Source organism: Ipomoea triloba, chromosome 5 (assembly GCF_003576645.1).
Source record: "Ipomoea triloba cultivar NCNSP0323 chromosome 5, ASM357664v1".
Lineage (NCBI taxonomy): Eukaryota > Viridiplantae > Streptophyta > Magnoliopsida > Solanales > Convolvulaceae > Ipomoea > Ipomoea triloba.
Genome location: NC_044920.1, coordinates 25,408,473 through 25,436,215, shown reverse-complemented (window position 1 = coordinate 25,436,215; position 27,743 = coordinate 25,408,473). Strand labels below are relative to the sequence as shown.

The window sequence follows — 27,743 nt, the reverse complement described above, 5'->3', positions numbered from 1 at the left end:
GGGGGGGGGGGGGGGGGGGGGGGGGATTTAACATTATTATTTTGTAGATTTTCAGCATATTATCAACTCTGAAATAGTTAATAGTCACTGCCATTATTCAAGACTTACTTGTCAAAATGATCATTTGCATCTAAACCATCCCAATACCTCTGGGATGGGACATTCCGGCCTTTTTTATCGCGACCAAATGTCTCCACATACCAACCTCCAATGTCGTGCATGCCACAGCGAGGCTCAAACAGCCAAAATCTGTTCAAGAAAAAGTTGCAGTTGTAACATCTATAAGTAAACTTCAAAGTGAAAAGAAGCATGCTGTAAATACTTGCATTAAGTTTCACCAAAGCAGTTTACTGCTTGATTACATATAAATTATCAACTCTAGAAATGGAACATTTCCTAAATCCTTGTTTTATATTGTGAATTGAATAGCAAAGCTCCCAACAGAGCAGTAGCCACATTGCCCAGTTCTCGTTGAAATGCTATCCTCCTATATAAGGTAATTTATTGAACTACTGACCAACATTATTAACACAATGGAAAAAGGATGTTATTATGTGAACCTTGAAACTAAATCCATATTAACATTGCAATTCATGATTCTGAAGATTTTCATTAATTACAAACAAAACCCACATAGAGAAGGGAAAAAGAGACAAAATGAAGTAGTTAATGACATTTGCAAGAACAAAATAAGCATGTACTACAACAATAAGTAAAAGTCTCTCTTGTTATGTGCTTTTCCATAATGTGTTAATGAAGTGAGGTGAAGAGATTAAAAACCTCTCTTCATTATGGAAGGCATTTAAACCCTTTTGTGTTCCAAAATAAGATGCAAAAGGATGCAAAAGGGGGCAACTAATCAATAAACTGGGTATCCTGAAAAGACAATCATCATTTTAGCTTTTTGTTCTATCTACATAAGAATATGAACAATTTCTGAAAAGAAAATTTCTCTCCTAAATGAACTTTTTTTTACAGAGTATTACTTTCCAAACACAAAACTTCACCAAAAATTTGAGTCACTATTTAGAAAGATATGTAAACAAATCAGTGAATACTATATAGTCAGTTACGATTTAGAAGGAAAACTGTGTAGTCTTACTTGCTGGGAGGCAAGCGAGCCCTACTGCATCTGCATTCACAAACAGAGACTTCATCTCCTACTTGGTACCAGTGCATGTGTTTCACCTGAAATAGAGTTCCACAGATCCAAAGTGTCAGAGAAGGAAGCATTTATGAATGAAAAGCCACAAGAAAGCTATATTCTGTAGCTACAAATCAAAGAAAATGAGAACTCATAATTAAACGTACCAACAATGTCCGATGCTTCATAATCACGTGGGTGTTCACACCATTATGATCATAGACATCACAGGATCCTTCCTCAGGGCTGGTCCCCATTCCATTTATTGTTCCTAGCAGAATCCTAGATCCAACTGGAGCATATACACAGTCGCTTTTATACGTTGCATCTTCATGGTTAGTAAGGTAAACATGTATGAGATCCTCAGCATCCTTGTCTTGTGCCTGATTAGAAGTACTCTTAGGTCGAACCCTACTGGCTATTGCAACAACCTTCCCATATACATGTAACTCCAAATCCTTATATGCATCTCGTTCAAAATAATTAACACTTGTAGATTGCTTTTGACACGACCCATTTACAGTTACAGTTGAATTCACTTCTGTGCTGACATTGTTAATAGAAAAGCACAGATCAGATTCAAAAGATGTTAGTTTTTCAGTGTAGGTATGTGACAGTTCAGGATTCCTGTTGGCAACACGTACCATCCCAAAAAGGTCACGCCCCGAGACCAAATGCAGAATATCTGGTGTGACAGATATGGACCTCTCCTCAGCTTCAAAACATTCAGGAAGCAGATCCATTGATTCAATTTCAGGGCCATAAAATGCTGCATGTATAGCTGAGTAAAAATCCCTTTCCAATACATCAAAATAGCCGGAACCAACCACCTCCCTTTTCTCTGACACTATATCATTTATGGCATATCTATACCACTTCAACCATTCAACAACTTCCATTTCTCTCTCCATGAGTCTATGAGATTCATACTTGTACATAACTGAACCTTGCCTAGCCTGCTTCTGGACAACTGCTCTTCGTGAGAAGAGATATTGGTCATAATGTGCCCTTCTCTCAGAATTAGATAATATCTGCACTCCATTTGATAATCACATCAATATCCCATGCCTTCAGCATATACAGATTTTACGATCTGTCTGTTATGCATGTCAAATATCCTTTAAAAAGTGAATGATTGGAACAGTAAGACAATGGTGCAGTGATGCAATACCTCCTACATTGCAACAAGCGCAATAGTTCTATATTCACGGAAGTTTGTAATTTCATTTTAAAATTGCAGTGTTCAACTGTGGTCAGATTAACAGAAACGACTGAGAAACTATCTGTGTTCAAAATCCGTTTAATTCCCGCATAGCTCAAACTAGGATCTACCACAATTTACAATATATCATCATCAATCAGTCGAAGAGAATAGCAATTCAATAACCAGTTCAATGTATTCGAGAGCCGAAAGGTACAAAAAGGTCACCTTACCTCATAAGCGACGAGGATTTCAATGAATCGTTTGGAAGCCGAGGAGTCGGTTTGGGAGTGAACGAGATCAGGATGAGTCTCCTTAGCCAATTTACGGAACGAAGCTTTGATTTCTGAGAATGAGCTGGTCTCCGAGACGCCTAAGAGCTCGTAGGCGTTAGGTCCGGTAAACTCCGACGGAGCCGACTGGGCGTTGGCACTGAGCCGCCGGTTTCCGTTACAACTGGGACACAAGACACAAAATAAACCCGGCACGCGATCTGTATGAGCTGGAATTGAAAAAATCGGACGGAAATAACGATTGAGACGGTGGAGTGCGGTGTATCCGGCGAAGAACGCCATGTCTAGACGTCTAGTGATGTCGATGAATCTCAGAAATAAACGGCTTATCTGATACTGATTCTGTTCTCAGTTTTCCTACTGTAACTAGTTTCTTCCTGCCTTATCCCAGGTCGGTATAGAAGTAAATCGGAAATATTCAAATAATTTTTTAATCAATTTTTTTAAATATAAACAATCCTAGCCAAGTTGATTACTCATAAATGTTACCATTAGTCTTCTTGATTTGGCTAATTTACTTCATTGTAATTTTTTATTGAGTAGGATAACAAAATGAGATTCATCCTAATTAGGATAGCAAGTAAAATTGTAAAAGAGGGTGACATGGCCCACTAAAGCCTGCCAAGTTCATCTGCAAGCTATAGATATTGGAACAGTGTTTTAGTGCTGATGGAAAATAGCTCACAATGCGCGCCTGACAGCATTGAATTTTTAATTTTTTTTTTCTAAATTAGATTTGTTTTTTATTCTTTCACTCCCACTTTATCTTTCTTAATCACACTTACAAAAACTCCTCAATAACCGTAAAAAAAACTCCATTGATAAAGATGCTCTAAGAGCATCCTTAGTAGTGGAGTTTTTTCTCGGTTTTTGATGAGTTTTGTAAGTGTGATTAGGAAAGAGAAAATGAAAGGAGAAGAAAAAAAAATTAAACAAATATGATTTTTGAAAAAATAAAAATAAAATATCAGAAGGGCAGCCACGTGACAAGCTTGGAGTGGATAATCAATTGAAAGGGCCTCTTTGCAATAACCATTTCATTTGCAGAGGATTTATTTCCCCTCTCTCTTCCATGGTGTCAACTTTTTCCTCAATATCTGTGTATAAACTACTGATGTAGTTGCCCTAAAGGCTGCTTCGGCTTAGGCCAGGACGAGTCATAACTAGGTCAACCAAATTTATATACACACATTAGATGGGCAAGCTAAAAAGCCCACCGAACCAATTTGGTTGGCTATAAAATTAATAACTTTACACGCTAAGTAATAAGTTCGTTTTTACGACTCTACTTACAAATTTTTCCTAAATCAAATGACCATGTCTCACTGTGGCACATAGTCACATAAGCTATGTTTAGTAAAATTTAACTGAAAAATTAAGTAGAAGTTGAAAATTAAGAACATTTCAATTAAGTGGAACTCATTTAGAGTTTTATAATAACCTTTTATTTTAGTATATTTTCATTCACCAAACAATGTTCACAATTTGTTTGTAAGTTAAAATAATCTATAGACTCCTTAATAAGCTCTAGCAAACCCATAATCTAATTTTTACTCTATTATTTATTTATTTATTTATTTAAAAAGGTGAGTTAAAATTGTGTCCTCTCATTTTGTTATAATCATCATGTCATATATAATGAGAATTGTTCTTTCTAATAATGACATTTAATAAACGAGTAATTCTACATATATGATGTGACATGCTTTGATTGTTTAATTTAATAGAGGATCATGATTTTTGTCTCTTTTTTTTTTTGTTTTATTCCTCTAATCAAATTTGAACACAAGTGAGAGTAAAAATTGGGAGTATGTTTTTAGAGTCCATGTAGTGTTTTGCTTATTAAAAATACTAGCATTTTAAACAGTTTGAGGTATTCAAGTCTACCAAGCCATTCATTGATATTGAATGTTGGATCTCCAGTTATGCTTTTGAGGAGCATAGATCAGTCATTGGGACTTTGTAATTGAACAATATTGATTATCTCAAAATTAGGAAACCATGTCCTTGAAGCGATTATGAACGGAAACAATGCAGGGTGTAATGTGTTGATCCCACAGATGGCATTGACTTTGATAGACCCTAGGCTTCCATTTAAATTTCAAAAGAAGCAATTTCATGTTATGTTGTCATACACTATGACAATAAATAAAAATCAAGGGCAAACTTTAGTTTATGTTGGTTTGTTATTAAGAAATTCGATTTTTAACCATTGACAATTGTATGTAGCAGTTTAAAGGGTTAGTAATCCAATAAGTCTTAAGGTTCTAATTTGTGGGGAACCTAGAGTTTTTTTTTAGTACTACTCAAAATGTGATTTACAAAGAATTTTTTAATAATTTGTAATTGTATTTTTGTTTAATATGAAAAACTATTTTTTATATGTTTTGAACATTTAATATTTTCAAATTTTACTAATACACAATGACCGTGCATTGCACGAGTGAAAATATTAGTTTATTAAATAGTACTGTAATAGAGTTATAAAAGTATACAAATAATTTTATATGGCAAAAAAGCAGTAAAGACAATTTCATTCAAAAAAAATGAATAATACAACATTCAAAATACGATGTATACCTTTATTAGCACACAAAAAGGACAAAAATCATGAAAATAATAACATGAATTAACACATACTCCGTATAGCTACTATGCTTTTAGAGTTTTGGATAAGAGTGTTTTGAAATTTTAGATTATAAAGTAACTATAAAAATGACAAAATTAAAGTTGAATGTACCGAAAAATGTCTCCATCTAATTTGTCAATTTAGCATATGGTGGCATGTTCGTATTTAATTTATAAATGGACTAAGAGTTTTTTCCATTTTTGGTCCTATGACTTTAGTGTCTCTGTCAACTTAGGTTCACGACTTTCATTCCTGACATAAATAGTGCATGACTTTCATTTTTTTTCCACTTTTGGTCCTTCTGATCATCTGAGTTGCCGGAATCAATAAATTGCAATATACATTTAAATTTTAAAGGGGTAAATAAGTCTTTCTATAATTCTATCACTTAAACAAAATAAAAAGAAAAAAATAAAAGCAATATGATGATATCTATTATCTTTCTTCTTCTTCCCGTATCTTCTCGGCCACTGTCGACAAAAGCCTATTCAAACCCTAATCCAAATCAAGCTCTCATCTTCTTCTCAATCACCAACGCCTGGACGAAATCAAGGAAGAAACAAGTACAATATTGGCGTATCTGGCATGTCTTCACAAATAGTTTCATCTTCTTTGAACATGACAATCTACGGTAAGAGTATTGAGTAAATGATAAAATTTTGAGTTTTTATAGTTACGGAGAGGTTTGTATGAATTCGGAGTAGTCTACGAGGGAGAGAGAGGCAAGGGTAGTAGTTATATATTGATTTTGTATGGATTTTACTTGTCTGTGGTGTGGGGACCATAATATGAAATACTTTATTTGAAGTGATTTTCGGTTCTTTTGTATTTCTGTAGGGACCACTGTTATAAAGTTTGTATGTAGGCTCCATTATACAAGATTTCAAATACTTCATACTTTTGATTTCTTTTTTGACAAACTTTTCATTTTGTAACTGAGAAAAAGCTTTTTGCTCTAATTTACTAGGTATCTCTTCAATAAGTAGTATGGCTTTGCTGTAATATTGTCAGTTTATTTAAAAATTGAAATTGCTCTAGCCTGGTGAAAGGGACATAACTTTAAGTATATTTATATACGCTTCACTATTAGTATGTACCCACCATTTGTCATGAGATTGCAGCAGCTTAGGTGGTGAGGCTTTAATGTTGTGAATAATTTTCATCCTGGCTTGATTGATGGCCTTCTGACTTAACAATGCAGTATTTGAACTTTTTAGGTGCCTAAGGTCTTGGTAATTGCCTTTACATTTTTAACCTTTGTCAAATGAAGAATGCAATTTTCATTCTAAGTATTGAAACTTTATTTGTTTTTGAAGGTGAAAATGCAGGAACTAATAGCAGTGAGAGTGATGAGAGTGATTGGAATTATGAACAAAATTGTTTTGATGGGGAGTTTGATAATAATGAAATTAGGGACGATATGGATTTTGAGACTCATGTAGACCCATTACTTGAAATTGGCGGGGTTAGGGACTTTTTATATAATTCATATGAACCAAACCTTTCTGATGATGCCTCTGTTGTGGATTCAGATACTGATGGTGAGATAGCAGACAGTTTGTGGACTAGTTTTAGGTCAACTAGAGATATGAATGACCCACATTTCACTCTAGGTATGACTTTTGCCTCTAAGCAAGAATTCAAGGATGCATTGCAAAACTATGCAATTAAAAATGGTAAAGATCTTAAGGTTGTGAAGAATGATAAAGAGAGATTCATTGTAGAATGCAAAACTGATGAATGCCCTTTTAGAATAAGTCTTAGAAAAGTGATTAACTCTTTATCATGGAGGATTTTAAAGATGGAGGAAAAGCATGAAGGTTGTTCATGGGCTTTTGATAATGGGATGTTGAACTCATCTAAGATAGCTAAGAGATGGTGTAATGAGATCAAATTTCATCCAAACTGGAAGATGCTCAAGTTTAAAGATAAAGTTCACAATGATGACAAGTTTAATATGAGTGAAAGGCAAACTTATAGGGTGCTAGCCAAAGCAAAAACCATGATTCAAGGAAATGAAGAAGAGAACTTTAACAAGATTTGGAATTATGAGTTGGAAATTAATAGAACAAATCCAGAGTCCAAATGTTCAGTTAAGTTGAGTGAACTACAAGAATTTAATGGGGATAAAAGATTTCTAAGGTTCTACATGTGTTGGGATGCATGCAAGAAGGGCTTCAAGTATTGTAGGCCAATTATTGGAGTTGATGGCACTCACTTGAAAAATTTAACAGGAGGTGTGTTGTTAACTGCAATTGGAATAGATTCCAATGATAGCATTTTCCCTTTATGTTATGCTATAGTTGAGAAGGAAACTAAACAATCATGGACTTGGTTTTTACAATTGTTGAGAAGGGATTTGGATATTTCATATGATTTTCAGCATGAATTTACTCTAATTTCTGACAAACAGAAGGGTATAATTGCAGCACATCAAGATGTTCTACCAAGAATGGAACACAGATTTTGTGTTAGACATCTCCATGGAAATATGAAGGTAGCAGGCTTCCAAGGTAAGTCTATTAAAGATGCATTGTGGAGATGTGCTAGAGCATGTACTGTCTCTGAGTTCACTGTAGCTTTTAGAGCTTTGAAAGAGTTAGATGTTAATGCATTTGAGTGGTTAGTTGATAAACATCCTAGAGAATGGTCACGATCACACTTCTCATGTCACTCACATAGTGATATGTTGGTAAATAATATTTGTGAATGTTTTAACAGTACCATATCTGAAGCAAGACAACAACCAATTATTGGATGCCTAGAATCAATGAGGCAAATGTTAATGAAAAGAATGTATAACTGTAGGGAGACTGCCAAAGCATGGACTAATAGTATATGTCCTAGGATTTTAGATAAATTAGCTGTGATTGAGAAACAAGCTGCAAGTTGCATTGCTACCCAATAGGAGGGAGGTTTACAAGGAAGATTGTGATCACGTGACGCTTGCATTTTTCGGGGATGGGACTTGCAATAATGGCCAATTCTATGAGTGCTTGAACATGGCTGCATTGTGGAAATTGCCTATTGTGTTTGTTGTTGAGAACAATCTTTGGGCCATTGGTATGTCCCGCTTGAGGGCTACTTCTGACCCTGAAATTTGGAAAAAGGGTCCTGCCTTTGGTATGCCCGGTGTACATGTTGATGGAATGGATGTGTTGAAGGTTCTGGAAGTAGCTAAGGAGGCTATTGGCAGAGCTAGGAGAGGGGAAGGCCCGACTTTGGTTGAATGCGAGACTTACAGGTTCAGAGGACACACTTTCGTCGATCCAGATGAGCTTCGTGACCCTTGTAAGGATTTGATGATTTCACATTAAGTTTCTTTTCATTATGAAGATGAGAGCTTGATTTGGATTAGGGTTTGAATAGGCTTTTGTCGACAGTGGCCGGGAAGATACGGGAAGAAGAAGAAAGATAATAGATATCATCATATGGCTTTTATTTTTTTCTTTTTATTTTGTTTAAGTGATAGAATTATAGAAAGACTTATTTACCCCTTTAAAATTTAAATGTATATTGCAATTTATTGATTCCGGCAACTCAGATGATCAGAAGGACCAAAAGTGGAAAAAAAATGAAAGTCATGCACTACTTATGTCAGGAATGAAAGTCGTGAACCTAAGTTGACAGAGACACTAAAGTCATAGGACCAAAAGTGGAAAAAACTCAATGGACTAATGTAGTATAACTTAATTGTATCATCTTTAATGTTTGGTAATTGAAATAAATTTTGAGAGATACAAAGCATATTGAAAACGACATTGCCAAAATTTGTATGGCCAATGCTTGATATTTTTTATTTAATAAAAATGACAAGTAAAAGTTGAATAAATCGGCGGAATGTATTTCTATGTGGTATTTTATATTTGTAAATATTCAAAATCATTACATTGTAGTTATTATAAATGGTTTAATGGCTCATTCAGCAATGTATTTTACTACAAGTTTGGAGAAGCCAACAAGCAAATCAACCTACCGAGTACCGACAATGTGAGACAAAATAAGATTTTTTTTTTTTTTTTTTTTTTTGTGTATTGTGTAAATCCACGAGGTCGGATCTACTCGACTAATCTCGGCTCACTCTGAGAGGCACAGAAACTGGTCCAAGGGGAATTGTCACTTCTACAAATTGAATTCGGATTATTTTTAAAATCTATTGTTTAGTTAATTTAACTTAATTTTAGTTTATTATGCCTCACAACATATTGCAATTATATTCTACATGTAAATAAGTAATTAACCTTTCAAAATATTTTATTTAGTCAATAATTCAATGGCAGGTTAAATTTTATTCTTGTCCCATTTTTTTAATAATATAATAATTGATTATTGATATATAGTTGATCAATGAAATATGGGGCATGGTTAATTAGTAGAAATGGTTAAATTAACAAATAAATAAAAGTAAAAATTTGTGTGAAACGATCGCATGATCCTTGTCCATGAAATATGTTGGGTCAATATGAAATATAATACTTATACTAACAAATGTAATACTAGATCAGGAATAAAATATTTATTATTTATATGAGAAAATGTAATATTTTTACATTTTGATGTAAAAGTATTACATTTTTTTTATTTATAAGTGTAACATTACTTATAAGGAAAATATAATTTTTTTTTAAATGAAAAAGTATTATTTTACATCAAAATATAAAAATACTACTACCTTTGTCCCAAAATGGTTGTCTGGTTCGTTTAACGAGGCTTGATTGAAGTAATTTTTAATCCAATTTTTCATATTATTATGTTTACCATTAATATATAAAATTTATATATTTAGAAACTACATTAAAAGTACTATTAAACACAAAAAATTAAATTTAAAAATAATAAAAAATTACTAAAGAAAATAAGCAAAGAAGGAAGAGTTGGTTTGACTAATGAATAGTAAATATGACAGATAAAATGGGACAGAGGGAGTACATTTTTTCTCAAAAATATTATGTTTTCTTTTATAAGGTACAAACATTTTATTCTTGATTTAGTATTGCATTTGCTTGTATAAGTATTACATTTGCATATTGATTCGACCTATCTTACGAATAAGGATCTGTGAGATTATCTCACATAAGTGTGACCCATAAATGAATTGATAATAATTAGACTTATTAAATGACGAGTATTTTATATGCGCAATGCGCAAAAACATATGCCCAATCCTAATACTAAATGTTAAAATATTTTTAAAAAAATTATAGCATATAATTTTTTTAAAAATGTATAGTTGTAGATTTCATATTATAATAAATAAAAGTATAGTTGATGCCAAAAGGCGTTGTGCTCAAGCAGCATAGTTGTGGCACCCCTCCCAAGTGAAAGGTTTGATAAAACATTATTACCTTTGAAGAATAAACGGAAAAAAATATTGTGTATGGATTGTACAACAAAAATATGTAAACTAAGGGTCCGTTTGGAAACTTGAAAAATGACTTCCGAAAATTATTTTTCAGAATTTTGGAAAATATTCATTCGATCAATAGAAAAAAAAAAAAAAAGAAGGGCTCATTTGGCAAAAAATGTCTTCATAATTTTTCAGTCGGAAGACATTTTCCGCGTTATATTTTTATTTCTCTCTTCATTTTCGACTCTTCTTTTAAAAGTTAGTTTTCAGATAATTATTATTATTACCACAATCACCACCACTTCCAACACCACCATCACACCACAAAAAAAAAAAAAAAAAAAAAAAAAAATTTTATTTCTCTCTTCATTTTCGACTCTTCTTTTAAAAGTTAGTTTTCAGATAATTATTATTATTACCACAATCACCACCACTTCCAACACCACCATCACACCACAAAAAAAAAAAAAAAAAAAAAAAAANTTTTTTTTTTTTTTTTTTTTTTTTTGTGGTGTGATGGTGGTGTTGGAAGTGGTGGTGATTGTGGTAATAATAATAATTATCTGAAAACTAACTTTTAAAAGAAGAGTCGAAAATGAAGAGAGAAATAAAAACCACAAAAAAAAAAAAAAAAAAAAAAAAAGTAATTTCTTAACTTTGAACCAAATAGAAAATATATAATTTTATGAGAATCAACCAAACACCATAAAATTAAAATATTTTTCGAAAATTAATTATTTTTTAGAAAATATTTTCAAGGTTTCCAAATGGTCCCTAAATTGACATTTCAACCAAAATTCTCTCTCTCTCTCTCTTTGTGATAAGGGAAACAATAATTACCATTCCAATGTATGTACTAACTAGGTAAATCCTAAGAAAATCATGCGCGATGATTTAATTAAAATGATGTTAATAAGAATCAAACTTGTGATTTTTTAAAGAAAAAAAAACTAAAGCATCATATGGAAGGGCACCGGGAATCTACTTGCGTTTTGAGCTTGGACCTTACTTAATTTACTTTGCTTCTCCTCCATGGAATCCCCTCTATATCAAAATCATCATCTTCTTCTTCTTCTTTTTTTTAAAACAATAATAGATTGTACTCTCTCTCACCAATCAAGAGTGCATCCCATTTCGATAAGTATGAACAAAATTATAACAAAGAACGAACGCATGCAATGACACATCGGGCCTGCTTATGACTAGACATTTTTTATTTTGTAATGCAATATTATTATATTATATACTCAATAAACAATTTATAATACCACCGATTTAACCAAAAATTAAAATTTATAAATTGTCGAATAAAACAAAAAGATCACACCATTATCTAGCAGTACCGCCCTCAATTTGAAAATATTACTTCATATGGCATATGCTTATGTCCAATATAGCCAATTCAATACGGCCTAAGGTGCGTGATCCACAATAAATCGTATTACTAAATCATCATATTTGTATCTTTTTTTCTTTTTTTTTTGAAAAAATCATATTTACAATTTTTTTTAGATCATAACAGGAAGGACCTCGGGAAGAGGGCAACTAACCACTATCCCTACTGTTTCAGGCCATTATAGCCCGGACGCTCTCAACAAAAACACATTTATCAATCATGGGGCACGTCAAAAGATCATATTTGTAATATAACATTACTTTATCTGCATCTCTATAATTTTAACTCGTTTTCAAAATATGATGTAATAATGTAATTATTATTTAAAATTATTGGAAAAATGATCAAATACACCTCAAAACATTATATGAGAAATCTATTAGGACTCGAACTTTTAAAAGTTGCAATTAAAGACATCAACATGTCATTTTAGTGTATTAAAACTCAAAACTGATTGGTGACCAGTGATAGCAGGTCGTTTGGATTCGGGCGATACTCCCACTACCTCCAGCAGGGAGAAAAACTAGCCACTCGCGAACGATTGCGAACCACCGATTTTTTTCGCAAAGGTAGCCAGAGCATCGCCGGAACTTTAACGATATGCTATCACCGGTCACTAACTAGTTTTTGAGCTTTGATGCACTAAAATAACATATTGTTGTGTTTAATTGCAACTTTTAAAAGTTCAATATCTGAATTAATTTCTCATATGAAGTTTGAGAATGTATTTTATCCTTTTCCAAAATTATTTGGGAAGCCAACAAATTCAACTAAAGTTTGCCAGCAGCCTGCAATTTCATATTTGAAAGCCTTGTAAAAATTACAGGTTCTTTCATTAGATGGAACAAACAGCATTATAAATAAAATCTGTAATAACAGAATCCCATTTGCCAAAGATCTTGTGGTCTAGTGGCATCCGGTGTCCCGGTTAACACTCCCACATGGATAATGAGAGTGAGTTCGAGCCTCAGTGGAGTTAATTGTTGATTCTTTGTGTGTGTACAGATACTACATTTGTCACATAGTCAGTATTAACGATGTTTGACTGACATTATTTTCAATTCAATTTTTCATGATGCTAATTTTAGTATTATTATATAAAATTTATATAGTTATATATAGAAACTACTTAAAAGTAGTACTATTAAGCACAAAAAAATTAATTTAAAAATACTAAAAAAATAAGCAAAGAAAAGAATTAATTTGATTAATGAATAATAAATAATAAACATAACATGTAAAATGAGACAGATGTAATTTTAAAATTTAATGATCATACTAAAAATTAATTGTAGTATATTACAAATGAACTTGCATATCAACGCTACTTTAATTTAATTATGATGTGGATAATAGTTTATGGTGTAACGATTGCATTATGATGTGGATAATAGTTTATGGTGTAACGATTGCAAAAGTAACTGTAGTGAAGTACTGAAGTGTATTATTTCATCATATAAAACAAAAGTAACTGATGTAATTTAAATGTTTAAATTCATGATAGGGACTTGATCAAATTAATTGTTAGAGAACTATTATTGAGTCAAAGTTTGACCGTTAGTGAAGTGTATTATTTCATCATATAAAACAAAAGCAATATAGGAATTATAATTATGTAGGAGCAATAATTCGAGACATTGAAAAAGACTTCGAGAATGAGCACACATAGAGACTGATAAATAAGTAAATTAGTTATATAAATATTTTAAATATATGGAGCTGTCTATATATTATTATAAGACTTTTGAATCTTTTAGGTTATTTTCCAATTGTTATACAGTGGACCATGGTCCACACAACACTGTGTGGATCATGATTGTCGAATGAAACTGTAATAGAATTAAAATAATATTTTAGTATTGCTATAATGAAATTAGTGTGTGGAGAATGAAACTAAAAAAAAACATATGACATTACTGTCAAATGAAACTGTAATATAATTAAAATGATATTTTAGTGTTGCTATAATGAAACTAGTGTGCGCAAAAATGAAACTAAAATCCGGCCAGAACCATACAATAACATATATTGACAAATGAACCTGAAGTGTAATTAAAATAATATTTCCGAATTATTATAATTAAACTAGTATTTGTGAAAAATGAAACAAAAAAATAAAGCTCATATAATAATGCATATTGTAAAATGAAAATGTACGCAATAGAATTAAAATGATACTTTGATATTGCTATAATGAAACTAGTGTGTGAAAAAATGAAACTAAAAAATATATCAATATTGTCAAATTAAACTGAAGTGTAATTCAAATGATACATACTTTATGGTCTATGTTGCTACATAGACCATGGACCATAGTAAAATTTGTCGTTATTTTCTTACGCACCCCAAGGAAGGTGCGTCACAGGCTCATATATATTGGCTTTGTTTGGTAGCATAGTTAGCTTATCAACAAATTTTAGCTTATTTGACCAGCTTTTTGACTTGGTTAAACAATTAATAAGAATGTTTGACTAATTAGCTTTTTGTAACATCTTATTGCTCCAAAATACTAAATTCAAAAAGCTGCTTAAAACAGGTTTTTTTCGATCAACTTTTTGAAAAAATCATTTTACATATAATGTTATCAACTAGTCATACTTACTAACTCCTTCAGCTAACTACTATTTATCGAACTTTACATTATCAAACAAAACAATACATCACTATAACAATTATATATTTAAGCATTTTGCTCACGTTGATGATGTAGAATTGTAGACCCTATCTAAAAAAACAATTGAGATGTAGCCAGAAAAAAAAAGGTAAAAAAGACAAAAACAAAATAACAGAATTTAAGAAATAAACACTAAATGATAAGAAAAAATATTCCCAAAAAGAATATGAGAATAATGTTAAGAATAAAGGTTAAATATGTCATCATTCAAAGATAATTTGATGGGTATGTACTTGTGTGTGTATAAAAGCCAGGTATAAAGTGACGCAACACAACCACATACACTAGAACTATCCCTCAACAAATCGCATGTAATATATAATCAGACTAAATTGACATCTAATACTTCCATAAGTTCAATTTACATTAACTTTAATTCATGTTAATTAGGACAAACTTAATACGATCATATAGTTCTTTTCAATACAATTTGCATTGAGAAGTAGGCTGGCTAATCTTTTACACGCATCCAAATAATCGTTCTCCACTTTAATTTCACTAAAAATAATAAATTTCTTATAACTCTACTATAATACTAAAAGTAACACGCACAAATCTTATAGGTAAAATCTCTTATTCACTCCCCAACATTCCTTATTCTTTAATATGTATAATAATACCCACTATAAAACTATACAACCCACTATATATACTTATAATTCTTTGATATGTGCAATATTACCTACCTTGTTACACTTAATTTTAATATTATCACTAATTCTAGCCAAGCATGCTGGATAGTTGACTTGGTGATCATAAAATTTCAAAATATACTTTATATGAGAGTCAGCTAGAGTAGCAAGACATGTTTAGAACTTTTGGGTAGGACCGGTAAAGGGGTCATGTACCTGGTGGTTGGAGGATTGTTTCAAGTCCAACAATTAGCATGTATCGAACAATGTGATGACGGTCCATAAAGGAAATAAAGTTACGCCTTTTTTACTTGATCCTAATAAGTGGTATGAGAGTCGGATTCGATTCTCAGTTGCTATAGTCTTTGAGGTGAGTGGTAAGGGTTTGATCCTAACCAGAACACATTTTTAGCAACAGTAAACTACATCAACACAGTGGATAAGCATTTGACTAACAGTATTTAAAAGACAATAATCATGATAATGCTGAGTGGATTGCACTGTAGAAACTATCCTCGCTATATATATATACAATCCGTTGCGCTGGGAAAGGCAGACCAGAAAAGAGTGACAATAGAGAAAAATGTTGAGAGTTATAATATTATTTGTTATGCTATTCGAACTATGTCACGTATCAGTGGCGACGGCGACAAAAAAGACGTACATCGTTCACATGGCGAAGTCGCAAATGCCGACCAGTTTCCGGCATCATGCTCACTGGTACGACTCGTCTCTGAAAGCAGTGTCGAATTCGGCGGAGATGATGTATGTATACAAGAATGCGATACATGGATTCTCCGCCAGGCTTACGGCAAAACAAGCTAGGTTTATGGAGAATCTGCCCGGAGTTCTGTCTGTGTGGCCGGAGATGAAGTACGAGTTGCACACGACTAGGACGCCGATGTTTTTGGGGATAGACGAGACCGCCGGTTTCCTCCCCAGCTCAGCTGCGGAGAGTGATGTAATCATCGGAGTACTTGATACCGGCGTTTGGCCGGAGATCAGGAGCTTCGACGACTCTGGACTTGGGCCGGTGCCTAGTTCGTGGAAAGGCGCGTGTGAGGGTGGGACCAACTTCAGCGCGTCGAATTGCAACCGGAAGCTGATAGGCGCGAGGTTCTTTTCCATGGGGTACGAGGCGAGCGCGGGGGCGATTAATGAGACCGACGAGTTCAAATCTCCTCGGGACGACGACGGCCATGGGACCCACACCGCGTCCACCGCGGCAGGGTCGCAGGTCGTTGGCGCCAGCCTGTTTGGTTACGCGCCGGGGAGCGCTCGCGGAATGGCTACGCGCGCGCGAGTAGCGGTTTATAAAGTCTGTTGGAAAGGCGGTTGTTATAACTCCGATATTCTCGCGGCCATGGATAAGGCCATCGAGGATGGCGTCAATATTCTCTCCTTATCGCTCGGTGGAGCTTCGGTTGATTACTACGCCGATAGTATCGCGGTAGGAGCTTTCGCTGCAATGGAGAACGGAATTCTGGTTTCCTGCTCCGCCGCAAACGCCGGCCCTACACCGTCCAGTCTGGCCAACTCAGCGCCGTGGATTACAACCGTCGGTGCCGGAACTTTGGACCGGGATTTCCCGGCTTCCGTTAGCCTCGGAAACGGAAAGAAATTTTCCGGTGTTTCGCTATATAAAGGCGATCCATTGCCCGGTAAACTGCTTCCTTTTGTCTACGCCGGAAATGCTAGCAACGTTACCGGTGGAAATCTATGTATGGAGGATAGTTTGGATAAGGAGAAGGTGAAGGGCAAAATTGTACTTTGTGATCGAGGGGTAACCGCTAGAGTTGATAAGGGCGCTGTGGTAAAAGCAGCAGGCGGGGCCGGGATGGTGTTGGCCAATACCGACCTCCAGGGGGAGGAGTTGGTGGCGGACGCGCATTTGCTTCCGGCGACGGCGGTGGGGCAAAAATCCGGCGACGCCATTAAGTCCTACTTGTTCTCGGATCCTAATCCAACGGCCACGATTTTGTTTGAAGGGACGAAAGTGGGCGTGGAACCGTCGCCAGTACTCGCCGCGTTCAGCTCACGCGGCCCCAATCCAGTCACGCCGGAGATACTAAAACCCGACATAATCGCCCCGGGAGTCAACATCCTGGCCGGTTGGACCGGCGTCGCCGGTCCAACCGGGTTACCGGAAGACAACAGACGAGTCGAGTTCAACATAATATCCGGCACGTCAATGTCGTGTCCCCACGTGAGCGGCCTCGCCGCCTTGCTAAAGGCGGCGCATCCAAACTGGAGCCCCGCCGCCATCCGCTCAGCGTTAATGACCACCGCGTACACCGCCTACAAATCCGGCGGCCAGCTAATCGACGCCGCGACGGGAAAACCTTCCACCCCGTACGATCACGGGTCGGGTCATGTCGACCCGGTATCAGCCCTAAACCCGGGACTAATTTACGACGCCAACACCGACGATTATCTCAACTTCCTCTGCGCATTAAACTACACTCCGTCGGACATCAACATCCTTTCCAGAAGAAACTTCACCTGCGACTCAACCAAAAAGCACAGCGCCGGCGACCTCAACTACCCGTCCTTCGCCGTTCCGTTGTCGGGTTCGAAATCGTCGGTGAAGCACACTCGAACTCTCACAAACGTGGGAGAATCAGGAACGTACAAAGTCTCGGTTTCTTCTCCCAATTCCGTAAAAGTGTCGGTTGAGCCGCAAACGCTGAGTTTCACGGCGATGAATGAGAAGAAATCGTACACCGTGACGTTCAGCGCTCCGGCGGCAATGGCTTCCGGCACAAATATGTTCGGGAGAATTGAGTGGTCAGATGGGAAGCATGTTGTGGGTAGTCCGGTGGCCATTACTTGGTCGTAGATCATACTGGTTTTCTGATCTGCAAATCTATATATATATTTCTGTTGTATACATAATACTATAACTTGCTCAAAGGAGTGAGTTTAGCCATTTAGCAAATAATAAATAAACTGACCAAAATTATCTCGATGGATTGTTGATATTAACCAACAACTATCTAACTCATAAAACCAACATCAGTTCTTTGTTTCGTCTAGAATTCTGCTTGCATAGCATGAACCACTTTTCTCGAATCCAGTTACACTTCAACATTAAAATATTGTGTTATTCCCATCCAATTATTATACCATGGACCAATTAGCAAGGTAAATATTGCGTTGTAAACCCTAAAACAAAAATTCTGCACTTTCAATTAACACTTTGAAAACAAATAACTTGATAATTGTTAACCTATAATATTTTAACTACAGATACAAATAATATTTTAACTACAGATACAAAAATTGTTAACTGTAAGTATAAAATATATCAAATACAAATATAAAATTGAAAGATTATTTTTGGACCAGAATCTACAGTGTAAGGTAGACCATTGTCCATGGTATAATTTGTCATTCCCATAACTCTTGAGTCCAAAATCTCGGCATTGAATTTTGGACCAAAGGACCCCCTTTCGCTGACTACTTGGGCCAGGTCCGTCACATCCCAAAACTAACACGTCCAAAAAACATTATTGTAGTTTGTTGTTTGTGTGACATGCACATCGAGTCAACCACAAACTGAATAGCGTTGTTCGTAGTGGAACAGTAAAAATGTCTACAAATCAACTATAAAATGTTTGACTGAACAACGAATAATGTTTTTTTTTCTAAATAATGGGGTGAACACTATGTAACTCGGTCCTCGTGATGGTGCTTCGTAGTGGGACATTCATTACAAGAAAACCATGAATTCATTGGCCGCGTTGTCAACTTGTCATATACTAGAACTTAGAAGTGCTGTCTTTTTCACAATTTATAGATAAATTATAAATATCATCTAATTATTTGAGTCTAAAATGGTTTTGATTCTCACTACAAACAAAGTCATTGAGTATATGGTATATCTTAAAAAAAAAAAATTAAATACAACAGGTTTTAAAAAATAGGAAAAAAGAAATAAATAAAGAAGAAAAGAAAATAATCACACAAAATAAGAACACACTACCAAAATTTGAGTCTAGTTACAATCATAAGATCTACAATTAGCAACATGAGAAGTCTGCAAATTATACCGTGCAAATTATACCGTGCACCACGTACGTAAACGACGTTGTTTTGAGCATTGTAAATTAACCGTTATTTTTTTTTTAGAAATTACGTTTCCCGTTTCGGCAGGTTTGTGTATTTATGTTAATATTATGTGTATTCTAGGTAATCGTTCTGTGTATTCTAGGCAACCGTTCTGTGTATTCATATTAGTAACACATGTTGTGATGTGTTTGTGCATTCGAATGTTTAGGAGGATAAGTTCTATGTATTTTGTGTCAATATTCTGTGTATTCATGTTATTAACACAGGTTGTGATGTGTTTGTGCATTCGAATGTTAGGAGGATGAGTTCTGTGTATTATGGGCAAACATTCTGTGTATTCTAGGTAAACGTTCCGTGTATTCTAGATAATGATCATGTGTATTATAGATAATGAATTCCCTAGAGTCATTTGCGTCCGCGTCCACTAACATCGAAATGACGTCGTTTTAGACTAGGGTGCACATTGCTATGCGCACCGTGGTCCACGATATAACGATTGTGAGAAGTCCATCCGAAGGATCCTCCAAAATTTACAACTCCGGCCCAAAGTGAGGTCATTATACATCGAGGCAAGTGCTTTTGCACAACAATTCACTTCTCGATGAGCATGGTTAATTGGTATAGACCTATATATTATTAGAGCAAATCAAATTCAACCCTTATTCTGCAACTTTGGTATAACATTCAATTAACAAAATATAGAGATGCGATATGATGGTACTCATGTTACAAATATTATGAATAGCAATTAAAGAATTTGTCTCCACGTACTTGATACTTCACAAACCAGAATCCTTTATTCTAACATATGGCAAGTTCATGATACATTGCCCACTCCTCATCATAGATATATATGCAACGGGTGGAGATCGATTAATGTTTGACTCCAATAGTGCAACAAATTAAATTTGTGGTCATACAATGACATCCACTTAAATTTATGTCCAAAAAAAAAAGTTGGTGGTGTAGCCACTTGAGCTTGTATGGGAGAAAGAATGTAGTAGAGTGAGAGTGGAGTATGTGCTGGACATTGTGTAGTGATGGATAATTGGCATTTTGGAGTTGAAACGAAACGCAATAATATTAGTAATGGGATTCAAACTCTTAAAACCACTGTTGCATATATGCCATTATGTATTCTTTCGGTGGGATAAAATGACATTTTTTAGGTGATGAGAAAAATTTGTAAATATTACTTCACTGTGTAATAATCACGATAGAGATAAATCACACTAAGAAATTTTGTGCTATGAATACAATCAAGCGAGTGTTGGCAATAATTGAACTCGTGATCTCTTGATACAAACGATAATCATGTTTTACCAACTCAACTATCTTTTGGGTGATAACTGATAAAATAGCTTCGTTTCAGTCAAATGCATGCGTGCAAATCTACCAAATTTTACCCAAGATTTGGCACTTAGTTAGACTTGATGTCTTATAAACTCCATCGATATATATTGGATCTTGCTAAATAAAATAAGAAAAAGTAGTATGTTTCCCTACAAATATGTTTAGTACAACTCGATAGTGTAGTTGCTACTTTTTAAAAAATTTTATTTTTGGCTCTGGTAAATGACGGTTAGCTGATTGGGTTGGTTGTATGAGTTATAAGGTATGATTTGTTGATAATATTAGGTGATTGTAGAAAGTTTGATAAATTAACTGTTAGTTGATATATAGTTGTTTGGTATAATTTCTTTTCTCAAAAACTAATTGAAAATGCTGTTTTGAATAGCCTTTTGAATTTTAGTATTTTGGAGTTACAAAAAGCTTATTAACTTACAACTAATAGTGGTCAAATAAGCCAAAATTGACTGATAGGCTGATTATTTACCAAACATGGCCTTTATGTTTTTTGAAGGTTGATTGGATATATGGGCATGCCATTGAGCTTAGGTTGGATCTCTAAATAAGGTGTTCGATCGATTGAACAAGTGAGAGAGTTATGGATTAAAATTATCGACATTGAGGATGGGTGGACTATCATTGTACGTACACATGGGCTGTTAAATTAAGACATTATTGTATTATTTAGATATTGAGATCTTATTACATAAAGATTGGTTAGAGGTTTTAAGTTGAGATCTTATTACATAAACATTGGTTATAGGTTTTAAGTTGGATAACTTTAAGTCGAATAATATTAATACAATATCAGTTATTGAAAACTCTTTTCTTCAAGGAGTTAGCTGACTTTTATAATACTTGGTGAGGAAATATCTGTTGGGATTCTTGCCTGCATGCAAAGGCACGTAACACTTATCTAAAGGTTAATTAGATCGGTCGTGTCACATGTTTACACTGAGTTTACTCGATTTATGTGATAATTGAAGGGACGCTTTACGAGTCTTTTGTCTCTCCAAGTGGAACCGATTTCCCAATCTAACAGCTTGAAAATCTCGCAACGACTACCCAAAGATGCATTCTTGGTGAAATCCTAGTTGATAAAAAATTATAAGGAGGTAAACCAACTTAGGTTGTCCATAGATGATCGGGTCAAACTAAAAATGATAATAAGTAATTCCCACAGAGAGTCAGCTTAAAAGATTACTAAATTAACTTGAGGGTTATCCTTGTGGTTCAAAATCCTTTTTTTAAGGATTCAATATTTCTAATAGTATTAAATTGCATATTGGACAACAGAAATACAAAATATGAAGATAGAGCCAAAAAGGTCAAAGCAATATATATAGCATTATATTTTACCATATTAATACTATCTACTGGGCCTAATGTATCGTTGTTTTAGCGCATAAGTGATTTTGTCTTGACGAAGGCTCCAAGAAGCGAAGTTTCTCTCAAAGCCCAATGCCGCATGTACCATGTTTGAGTACTAAGAACTTTGTGTTGGCCTAATGTTTCAACTCGTTTAATTGTGAAAACAAAAATATGTTTGGCTATATCCCAGTAATTGTATTGGAAGACAATTCAGAATTTTTGAAATAAAATAAAACATCTTATTTCATTTCATATGTATCTTATCTATTTAGTGCATATAATCCTTAAGTATCTATTACGTTGATCTTCGCGGATATTTAGCGAATAATTAAGACACATCAGTGTCTCTGATCTATTTATTGCATCTGATCTTTAAGTGTATTATTCTGTTGATGTTTGTTGATATTTAGTGAATAATTAAAACACATCCTATCTTACTTTTATATGATTGTCAGGGAAATGTTTTATGAAATTCTTCCAACATCTTCCTCGTCACTCATCAAATACCTCTCGTTAGGTTGGAGCTACTATTTGGTCCCAACTTTAATTTGAGGCTATATATTACAATACATTTGAACTTTTTAGTGTGTATGTTATATTGCTTATATGTATAATTAAATAAACTGTTAGGAGAGATTACTCATCTAAATGAACTTGATAGTCTGATGAATAAGGACGATATGAAAGACAATCTATACTTTGACGTACTCATGAAATTTATTTGGTCAATCTAGTCAATTGAGGAAGGAATTATCCTCATTATATTAATCCTCAATTATTATTTTACCAAAAACCTTTTTTCATCTTTTATTATAAAAGGCTCTATACTCAATGAGGAACTATAGTAATATAACATTCAACATCTACCAAGTTTTAACATAATGGAATTTGACTTGATATTGTCCAAAAAAAGTTTGTAGTTTTTACATTTTTGAATTTCACATACATTGCACTATTGATTAACACGCTCCACGTGTGATATGAATTTTATTGGTTTTCGTTGTTGAGGAACCAACGTCACTACCTTATAAAAAATTAGAGTGTCTATCAATAATACTTACATTAATTATTTATGAAAAATTGAGATTGTTATTTTATATAAAGACTAAATAGTTGGGAAAATCGCTATTTTTGTCCTCTCAAATGTTTCCAAAGTGTTAGTGTAGCTAATCCCTATTTTTCAATTTTAACTAATTTAATCATTGAATTGTTTAAAATTTTTGCAATTAAATTAAATTCTTAGATGATCAAATTGATGACATTTTAAAATGGGAAAATCACCATTTTGGTCACTTGGAATGATTTAATTGACAAAATTTTAAACAAATTGAGGATCAAATTAGTTGAAATTGAAAATTAGGGACTACATTAGAAACAATTGAGGGACCAAAATGGTGATTTCTCCTAAAGAGTTAATTTAATTTTTGGTCCTAGATTTATAGGTGATAATCCACTTTTAGTTTCTCTCTCCCTCTCTTTTTCAAAACATCCCACTTTGGTCCTCGTATTATTGTGGTGTAACCATTTTTTTTGTCCTTCATCAACTAATAAATCGTTTAAATTCCATAAATTACAAGGGCATTTAGATCTTCAATTATGAAGTTTTTTTCAAAAAAATAAAAAATAAAAATATAACAGATCAACCTACTTTGTATAAAAAATATCAAAATGTCATTGCATTTAATAATATTTCAACGATTTTCTTGACAAATTAAAGAACAAAAAATGATCATGTCACAATAATAATAAGACCAAAAGAGGATGTTCTGAAAAAGGCTAAAAGTGAATTTCTACTTATACTAAGTACCAAAAATAGAATTAACTCTTTATATAAACATAGTATTTTTTTTTTCTTTTAAAGGAAGCTATTTTTCCTTAAAATTTACTAGCATCATAAATTTACAGCATTAAATAACAATATGGTTGAATGTAAGTGAATATATCTAGAATTTAGGCAACTCCACTTTTCCTCACTATCAAGACATGCCTTACCTATACACTAGGTAAGCTATAAGAGCATGAGCATCAATTGGCATGCATGGTCCCTCACAAGCTCTCTTTCAAGTTTCAAGATTCAAGATTCAAGATTCAAGATTCAAACTAATCATGATATTTATAAAAGATGATGAATTTTGAAACTTTATTAATACATTCGAAATCATATATTTTTACGCTAACCACTTAGCTAGCTTGTTGTTATGGGTAACGATAAATTTGATATATGTGCTCTAATATTCGATCCAACTTATCGGCTCAAATCCAGTATATAGCCTAAAACTTGGATAACATTTTATTTCATTTATGTAAAAGATCCTTGGTCCAAATTTAAAAGATTGTTTTTCATATTATTTTAGAGATTACTTTTCTAAAATTTAGAAGATGAACTTGTAATCTCTGATTCAAGTGTTTAATTTTCATATTCAATTCGAGTTTAGTAATTTAAGTTATATAAATGCATTTAAAAGGAGCCTACAAGACACAATGTTTTTCTTTTAAAAGCAATAATAGCTCCTTAGAACCCCTATCCAAAGCCGTTGGAGGAGCTAGGTTAACGCACAAGGAGTCGATCTTCATCCGACTAATTTTTTAAACTTTGGGTCTTCCAATGACCTTCCGTGTCTTTCATGAAAATCAAATATTTACCCTACTGCTGAAGTAAGACTTTCATGATATATAATCCTATTTTTTGAGTTCTCTTTAAGCTTTGTACCTTATTTTCCACTAGTTGATGCTTTGGTTGGTAAATCATAGGTATGTTGTCTCTTTTTTTTTCTTAACAACCATAGGTATGTTAAATACTTAAATTTAATATTCATGGTACAATTTAATGTTAGAATCTGCCGACGGGAAGTTCCTCTCCCAAATACCAGTTGTCTCCATCTAATGTTACAATCTTGCCAATGCCAAGAATAAATGTAGCAGGCGGCTGGCTGCATCAATCCATTCATTTCAATTCAAGATTTATGCGTCAAGTCCAGCCAAGTTTGACAATTATTGAATTATAAATACCTACAAATTTTTAAACTCAATTTCTTCGAGAGTTATATATTGATATTATTGATTTGAATCCCTTAACTAGGATTATAACGCAAGTATAGTTTCACCCCGTTGTACACTTACATATAGTCTCTTGGCACCTCTCTTACAAAACACACAACCCAACAAAAATGTTTGAATGGGTAAAATTGCAAACATTATTGTGTGAATCATACTATCAAATAATGTACATTCAGAATACAAATAATGTACTTTTAATATATTAAAATGTACATTATATTCAGAAAAAATACATTATTTAAGTACTGAAAGTACATTATTTTGTATAATATACATTCAGTACACGACTAATATACTTTTAGTATATTAAACAATGTACTTTTTGTCATGATTCACATGCATAGCACTATGTGGACCATAATCCACACAATAATTTGCTGTAAAATTGAATCCAAGATTTGAAAACCCCACAATTGCAATTTGCATGATACAATATATATGAAAAATCTTTTATGGACTCCCAAAAACTTACTCATAACTCATGCCAAATTATAGAAAGTAGTTCAAATATGGACAATCTCAACCTATTCAAGCACAAAAATTCAATACTACATACTACTGAAGCACAAATAATCAATATCAACCTAGTAAAGTACAAAGATTTAATATCACCAACTAAAGCACAAAGAGTCAATACCAATCTACTGAATCACAAAGAGTCAATGGGCTATCACCTATGACCACCTGTTAGTGACAATATATAAAAAAAAAAAAAAAAAAAAAAAAAGCAAATTTGTGTAGCATGCAGATGAGACCGAGCACGATAATGGAAAAGTAGCGTAGTAGTCCCCACTCCACAGCCACAGCCACTATAAGAAAATGGATCTCTACTTTTGTTGTTCTTCTTCTGTACAGTTCTCCATCCCCCAACGTTCATCATTTGAAAGCGTAAAGACCTTCACGCTCAGTTTAAACTTTAAAGTACCCAACACTTCTCTTCTCTTCTCTTCTCTTCACTCCCAAACAAGAAAAGAACATTTCTTTTTTCGGTTATGAGTGGCCTGCACACCTCTCAAGTCTCACCTCCTTTATTATTCTATAATTTCCAAGCTTTTCTTCCTTTCATTTGTTCCAATTGTCCCAAACCCCCTCCTCTCCATTATTTTCTGCTATAAATCTATGCAAGATTATATCTTTCTTGAATAATGAAAATGGGAGAGAATGGGTGTGAGGAAGAGGAATGGATGCTTTCGAATTTAGTCGAAAACGAAAAGGTTACAGAGAATGAGGAAGAAGAAGAAGAAGCGTTGTCGCTGTGTGATCTTCCTAATAAAGAAGAGAATCAGCCCAAGAAAGAATCTCCGGGAGCCTGCGGCGGCGAATCTCAAGAAGACGACGACTTTGATTTTTTCTGGCGGGGTGGCTCTTCTTCCTTTAAGGAATCAGAAATGTGCGCGGCGGATGAGGTGTTCTTTCAAGGCCAGATTTTGCCCCTCCGCCACTCAATCAGCTCCGACGGCGCCTCTTTCAAGAACAACGGCGGCCGCTGCCATTCTTTCCGGTACACAAGTAGCAGAAGTAGCAGCGTCAGAAGCCTCCGGTCATCTAGCAGCGGCAGTTCATCAACCAGCACCGCCACAACCACGACCATACATTCCAAGTATTACAACAAAAACAGCAAGAAACAGCAACCCAACATTATTCGAAACCAAAGTACTCCCCAGGTTCGATTCTCCAAGGTTGTCTCAAACAACAATAATTGCAGCAGCCGAAAGTCGATTACCCTCTGGAGCCTTTTCCGCGCCGGCCTCGTTTCCACGCCGGAAATTGATTTCCAGGACCTCAAAATCCGACAACACAAACCCTTTGGCAGTCGCAACAGCAGCAACAACAACACCGACGCTAAAGTGAGCGTTAAGCGGAATTTGAAGCAAAGATTTTCCGACAAGAACATGATCTTATTCGGCGGCGCTTGCAGTTGTTCAGTTAACGATGTCCGAACAGTCCCTCCAAGAACGGCGACTACTGTCGGACGAAATTCCAGTGCAAAAGAGGCGCATAATGAAGACAAGAACAGCGAGACAACAAAGGTGATGAGAAAACAATCCATGTCGCGCCGTCTCAGAACCTTTGAATGGCTAAAGCAGCTTTCACTAGAAGGTCCTGCAACCACGACAACATTGTAGCTAGCTAGATTCAAAAATAGTATCACCCTGCCTGGTAAACCTAGTTCAAGTAGTGGACCATCTGACGTAAAGTCAGCATTACAGCAAAACCAACAATGTCTTAATTCTTGGAGCTAATAAGACTCCACAAGTTAATGTTTGGAACACTTAACTTAATTCCATTAGAGCAAACTACTCAATTTACCTTTTTCAGCAACTCTTTGTCTCAGAATTTTTGAATTTATTAGGACTAATTTAGTAAGTTAATTTAGAAAACTTAGTGTATCAAAAAGAAAAGAGAATAGCTAGTGCCACCCATGCAAGGTTATCATAAATTATCAATATATAGCTAGCTAATTTTGTATTCTATGTTCATTATCTTGCAACTATTGTTTACGTGCTTCCATTTGTTTTTAGTTCCGGCAATTATTGAGACCTGTGTTAGTTTATGTGGAGCTGATTGGATGTGACAA

General features: G+C 34.3%; 3 protein-coding genes across 3 annotated transcripts in view; 2 read left to right on the top strand and 1 right to left on the bottom strand.

The window, feature by feature from the left end:
• LOC116021273 overlaps positions 1-3,014 on the bottom strand; it is a 4,768-nt gene extending 1,754 nt beyond the window's left edge. The window contains exons 1-4 of the mRNA XM_031261898.1: positions 2,579-3,014; positions 1,312-2,175; positions 1,103-1,188; positions 109-249 (exon numbers count right to left, since the gene is read on the bottom strand). Coding sequence (XP_031117758.1) covers positions 109-249; positions 1,103-1,188; positions 1,312-2,175; positions 2,579-2,920 — 1,433 coding nt within the window. The 5' untranslated portion in view covers positions 2,921-3,014. The remainder of the gene's footprint in view (positions 1-108; positions 250-1,102; positions 1,189-1,311; positions 2,176-2,578) is intronic.
• A 12,844-nt stretch (positions 3,015-15,858) lies between these two features.
• On the top strand, positions 15,859-18,284 carry LOC116020040 (subtilisin-like protease SBT1.7). The gene has a single exon (XM_031260491.1). It carries the CDS (start codon positions 15,900-15,902, stop codon positions 18,153-18,155), a length of 2,256 nt encoding a protein of 751 aa, XP_031116351.1. The 5' UTR covers positions 15,859-15,899; the 3' UTR covers positions 18,156-18,284.
• A 7,767-nt stretch (positions 18,285-26,051) lies between these two features.
• On the top strand, positions 26,052-27,474 carry LOC116020911. Its single transcript, XM_031261477.1, has one exon. It carries the CDS (start codon positions 26,311-26,313, stop codon positions 27,289-27,291), a length of 981 nt encoding a protein of 326 aa, XP_031117337.1. The 5' UTR covers positions 26,052-26,310; the 3' UTR covers positions 27,292-27,474.
• The last annotated feature ends 269 nt before the right edge of the window (positions 27,475-27,743 follow it).